The sequence below is a fragment of the Bombina bombina genome, chromosome 3 (assembly GCF_027579735.1).
Source record: "Bombina bombina isolate aBomBom1 chromosome 3, aBomBom1.pri, whole genome shotgun sequence".
Taxonomy (NCBI): Eukaryota; Metazoa; Chordata; class Amphibia; order Anura; family Bombinatoridae; genus Bombina; species Bombina bombina.
The window spans coordinates 446147694-446153925 of NC_069501.1; the positions used below are offsets into that span (position 1 = coordinate 446147694).

The window sequence follows — 6232 nt, forward strand, 5'->3', positions numbered from 1 at the left end:
GTTTTTCTCATTTCACTATAATATCTAAAGGAGCTTTTGTCAGTATAATTACTGGCTGTGCTTTATCCTTTTTCCCACAAGCCTTAGCATTCTTAATGAATTGCATAGTCTTTCTTTCTATTAGATTTTCCATATTTCCATATTCTTATCTGACTAATTCTATGGTAAAATAGAACAAAGTTCAACATTTAAAAATAAAAATAAAAAAATGTACTACTAATTTGAAATTCAGACTGTGGTTTTGCATTGTCTTTTTATAATTGTGCAAAACTACTGTATTTAATGATTAAGATTTTGTGAGCATTAAAGGGACATTAAACTGCTGGGCACAACTATTCTAGAATGGTTGCTGCAGCTCTCCTTAGCTGTTCCTATTTTAACCCCTGAAAAGTTATCTGATGGAGAAGCTCCACCTCTTTGCTCTGGGGCTGCCATCTTGGAGCGCAGGTATTCTCGCACACTGTGACTGAAGTAGTGTGCATTTACATACCAACGAGGTTGTCAACTTTTTGACATATGTGCTTTAAGTTAAAGGGACACTGAACCCAAATTTTTTTCTTTCGTGATTCAGATAGAGCCTGCAATTTTATGCAACTTTCTAATTTACTCCTATTATCAATTTTTATTAATTTTTTTTTTTTTTTATAAATATTTTTTTTTATGGGGGTTCAAGAAATTATAAATCATTCAGTTTGCTCAGTTGGCATACAGAGTTCACATGTCAAGAAGATAATACGACACGTTCAGAGATATGACTACATCAATGTACATGGACAACATTAGTTTTTTACAGACACATTAATTTGTCACAGTACAAAATAAACCAATCTTCAAATATTTAAAGAGCAAACCCTAGAGTACCGCTATTTTTTGCCCTCACTAACAACAGAGGCCACTTTTGGACCCCAAGTATTCTAGCTCTCTAAACTCAGGGCTTTTAGGTGACGCAGCCACTTTTGGACCTGTAGATTCACTATATATATGTAACAAGTATAAAAGTGTATAAAACTATAGATAATAAGAGAAAAAAAAGCAAATAAATACAAGCTATTATACATATGTTAGCGGTAGGTAACACACTTCTCAGGCTTGTAAGTAGCAAATAAATACAAGCTATTATACATATGTTAGCGTACGTAACACACTTCTCAGGCTTGTGAGGAGCAAATAAATACAAGCTTTTATACATATGTTAGCGTAGGTAACACACTTCTCACGCTTGTGTGGAGCAAATAAATACAAGCTATTATACATATGTTAGCGTACGTAACACGCTTCTCAGGCTTGTGAGGAGCAAATAAATACAAGCTATTATACATATGTTAGCGGTAGGTAAGACACTTCTCAGGCTTGTAAGTAGCAAATAAATACAAGCTATTATACATATGTTAGCGTAGGTAACACACTTCTCAGGCTTGTAAGGAGCAAATAAATACAAGCTATTATACATATGTTAGCGTAGGTAACACACTTCTCAGGCTTGTGAGGAGCAAATAAATACAAGCTATTATACATATGTTAGCGTACGTAACACACTTCTCAGGCTTGTGAGGAGCAAATAAATACAAGCTATTATACATATGTTAGCGGTAGGTAAGACACTTCTCAGGCTTGTGAGGAGCAAATAAATACAAGCTATTATACATATGTTAGCGTAGGTAACACACTTCTCAGGCTTGTAAGGAGCAAATAAATACAAGCTATTATACATATGTTAGCGGTAGGTAACACACTTCTCAGACTTGTAAGGAGCAAATAAATACAAGCTATTATACATATGTTAGCGTAGGTAACACACTTCTCAGGCTTGTAAGTAGCAAATAAATACAAGCTATTATACATATGTTAGCGTAGGTAACACACTTCTCACGCTTGTGTGGAGCAAATAAATACAAGCTATTATACATATGTTAGCGTACGTAACACACTTCTCAGGCTTGTGAGGAGCAAATAAATACAAGCTATTATACATATGTTAGCGGTAGGTAACACACTTCTCAGGCTTGTGAGGAGCAAATAAATACAAGCTATTATACATATGTTAGCGGTAGGTAACACACTTCTCAGACTTGTAAGGAGCAAATAAATACAAGCTATTATACATATGTTAGCGTAGGTAACACACTTCTCAGGCTTGTAAGGAGCAAATAAATACAAGCTATTATACATATGTTAGCGTACGTAACACACTTCTCAGGCTTGTGAGGAGCAAATAAATACAAGCTATTATACATATGTTAGCGGTAGGTAACACACTTCTCAGGCTTGTGAGGAGCAAATAAATACAAGCTATTATACATATGTTAGCGGTAGGTAACACACTTCTCAGGCTTGTAAAGGAGCAAATAAATACAAGCTCTTATACATATGTTAGCGTAGGTAACACACTTCTCAGGCTTGAAAGGAGCAAATAAATACAAGCTATTATACATATGATAGCGTAGGTAACACACTTCTCAGGCTTGTAAGTAGCAAATAAATACAAGCTATTATACATATGTTAGCGTAGGTAACACACTTCTCAGGCTTGTGAGGAGCAAATAAATACAAGCTATTATACATATGTTAGCGTAGGTAACACACTTCTCAGGCTTGTGAGGAGCAAATAAATACAAGCTATTATACACATGTTAGTGTAGGTAACACACTTCTCAGGCTTGTGAGGAGCAAATAAATACAAGCTATTATACATATGTTAGCGGTAGGTAACACACTTCTCAGGCTTGTGAGGAGCAAATAAATACAAGCTATTATACATATGTTAGCGGTAGGTAACACACTTCTCAGGCTTGCAATGAGCAAATAAATACAAGCTATTATACATGTTAGCGTAGGTAACACACTTCTCAGGCTTGTGAGGAGCAAATAAATACAAGCTATTATACATATGTTAGCGTAGGTAACACACTTCTCACTCTTGAGAAAGTCCCTACGTCACTGGGACGAAACGCGTAGAGCCCCGCCCCCTATACGTCAGTTGTTTGATCCAGTGAGGCCGTCCTCAGTTCTTAGCCTGCAGCACAGAACTTTTGGATTTGGGAGCCTAGGATCATTTATGTTTGCCGGATAAGGTACCATATCGTTACCCTTGTTACTTTCTAAACAGACTTTGCACCTGTTGCCAGCCTGGTTTCTGGCATTCTTTGGGAACGTATGCCGGCTGTCTGCTTGCTTCTTCCTTGGAGTGAATGAGGATACACGTCTGTCCTGTTTTTTCCTGGAACTCCTTTCTGGACACACTCGAAGAGGGGATAAGTTGCTAAGTGTTACTGATACACTACATGCCATTTTATATTTTATATTTTGTGAGTTGCCACTTGTTTTTTTTAATGTCATTAAATTTTGTTACACCCTGCATTTGAGTCTGCGCTCCTCTCCTCTATTTTTTTTAGATCGTTTGCTTTCAATCAAGGTCTGTGGATTCACCTGTCTTAGAGGAACAGCTGGACTCTTTTGTGTTTATATATCAGCCACATATATGGACTTGAATACTTTTTATGTTTATATGTTTTTATGAATTGAAATGGTCTATTAACTTATGTCATTATTCATTGAGTTGTTTTCTGTAATTAATTAACCATTTGTGATTTATTTCATTTTCAATCTTTTAATAGAGATTAGCGCTACTTCAGGTGTGTTGTTTCATCACACCTATTTTCTCTGCATATGTTAGCGTAGGTAACACACTTCTCAGGCTTGTGAGGAGCAAATAAATACAAGCTATTATACATATGTTAGCGTAGGTAACACACTTCTCAGGCTTGTGAGGAGCAAATAAATAAAAGCTATTATACATATGTTAGCGTAGGTAACACACTTCTCAGGCTTGTGAGGAGCAAATAAATACAAGCTATTATAGATATGTTAGCGTAGGTAACACACTTCTCAGGCTTGTAAGGAGCAAATAAATACAAGCTATTATACATATGTTAGCGGTAGGTAACACACTTCTCAGGCTTGTGAGGAGCAAATAAATACAAGCTATTATACATATGTTTGCGGTAGGTAACACACTTCTCAGGCTTGTGAGGAGCAACTAAATACAAGCTATTATACATATGTTAGCGTAGGTAACATACTTCTCAGGCTTGTAAGGCGCAAATAAATACAAGCTATTATACATATGTTAGCGGTAGGTAACACACTTCTCAGGCTTGTGAGGAGCAAATAAATACAAGCTATTATACATATGTTAGAGTAGGTAACACACTTTTCAGGCTAGTAAAGAACAATTAAATACAAGCGATTATACAAATTTTAGCGGTGAGTAACATACATCTCAGGCTAGTAAAAGAGCAATTAAAGGGACATAATACTCATATGCTAAATCACTTGAAACTGTTGCAGTATAACTGTAAAGAGCTGACAGGAAAATATCACCTGAGCATCTCTATGTAAAAAAGAAAGATTTTTTACATCACAATCTCCTCAGCTCACCAGAGTAAGTTCTGTGTAAAAAGTTATACTCACCTGCTCCCAGCTGCAGGTAAAAAAAAATAAAAAACGAAGAAATGAACAGCAGCCAATCAGCATCAGCAGTGCTGAGGTCATGAACTCTTTTACTGTGATCTCATGAGATTTGACTTAACTCTCATGAGATTTCATTGTAAACTTCCCTAATCTGAATAGGGAAATAATATGAGAGTGCATGAGGCTCATCCTTTCAGCTGTCCCAGGACAGACATACTAATATGCTGCTTATAAATCCTTTACAATGGGATGTGGCTACTGAGGAACTTTTGAGGTAAAATATCTTTCTTTTTTACATAGAGATGTTCAGGTGATATTTTCTAGTCAGCTTTTTACAGCTATGCTGCAGCACTTTAAAGTGTTTAAACATTTGGGTATTATGGCCCTTTAAATTTAAGCTTTTATAGAAATTTTAGCAGTAGGTAACGCACTTCTCAGGCCTAAAGGAGCAATTAAATACAGGCCTTTATATGAATTTTAGTGGTAGGTAACGCACTTCTCAGGCTTATAAGGAGCAGTTAAATCCTGGCCATTATAAAGATTTTAGCGGTTGGTAAAACACTTCTCAGGCTCAAAGGAGCAATTAAGTAATGTGCTTGTAGCTTGTTAACAAATAAGGATTAGATAATACATAGTGAAGGTCATTCTTTGACCATCAATATGGCCCAGTATGCATCAAGTGTCTTTAAGATGACATAGTACTCCACAGGATTATTAAGATATACACTATATTAACACAACTCATTTTACGAATACAACTAGGAGCAAGCCATATATCACTCTATGGGATCCCTAGTCTCTAGATAAATATATAGGGCTGGGCGGGCCCAAATATGAGTTAGCAGTCTCACTTAAACCACCTAAGCTGAAGCTATTTGTTAAAGGGGCAATGGGAGGTTATTATAGTAATACCCTAAGTGTGAAAAGGGATATTTATAAATGAAAAACCTAAGTTACGAGTTTTGCGTTAGGAGCTGTGCGGTGCTAACGAGCAGTTTTCTCTCACTGCTCACTTACCTACAGCGCTGGTATTACGAGTTTTCAGAAACCCGTCGTTAAAAGACAAGAAGTGAGCGTTGAGCAAAATTTTGCTCATTACCGCACTCCAATACCAGCGCTGCTTAAGTCAGCGGTGAGCTGGTCGTACGTGCTTGTGCACGACTTCCCCATAGGAATCAACGGGGAGAGCCGGCTGAAAAAAAGCAGCATAAAACTCACTAACGCAGCCCCATAGATTCCAATGGGGAAATAAAAGTTATGTCTACACCTAACACCCTAACGAACCCCCGAGTCTAAACACCCCTAATATTACACTTATTAACCCCTAATCTGCCGCCCCCGACATCGCCGACACCTACATTATACTTATTAACCCCTAATCTGCCGCACCGGACACCGCCACCACCTACATTATATGTATTAACCCCTAATCTGCTGCCCCAACATCGTCAACACCTACATACTATTTATTAACCCCTAATCTGCCACCCCCAACATCGCTGCCACTATATTAAAGTTATTAACCCCTAAACCTAAGTCTAACCCTAACACCCCCTAACTTAAATATAATTACAATAAATCTAAATAAAATTACTATCATTAACTAAATTATTCCTATTTAAAACTAAATACTTACCTATAAAATAAACCCTAAGCTAGCTACAATATAACTAATAGTTACATTGTAGCTAGCTTAGAGTTTATTTCTATTTTACACGCAAGTTTGTATTTATTTTAACTAGGCAGAAGACTTCATTCAGCT

The 6232-nt window shown here is 36.7% G+C and overlaps 1 protein-coding gene across 1 annotated transcript in view; it reads right to left on the minus strand.

Annotated features, from left to right (window-relative positions):
• The window catches only part of LOC128652383 (tyrosine-protein phosphatase non-receptor type 22-like), a 180430-nt gene extending 177142 nt beyond the window's left edge, over nt 1-3288 (minus strand). Inside the window, exon 1 of the mRNA XM_053705321.1 lies at nt 3076-3288. Coding sequence (XP_053561296.1) covers nt 3076-3288 — 213 coding nt within the window. The remainder of the gene's footprint in view (nt 1-3075) is intronic.
• Nucleotides 3289-6232: the final 2944 nt, after the last annotated feature.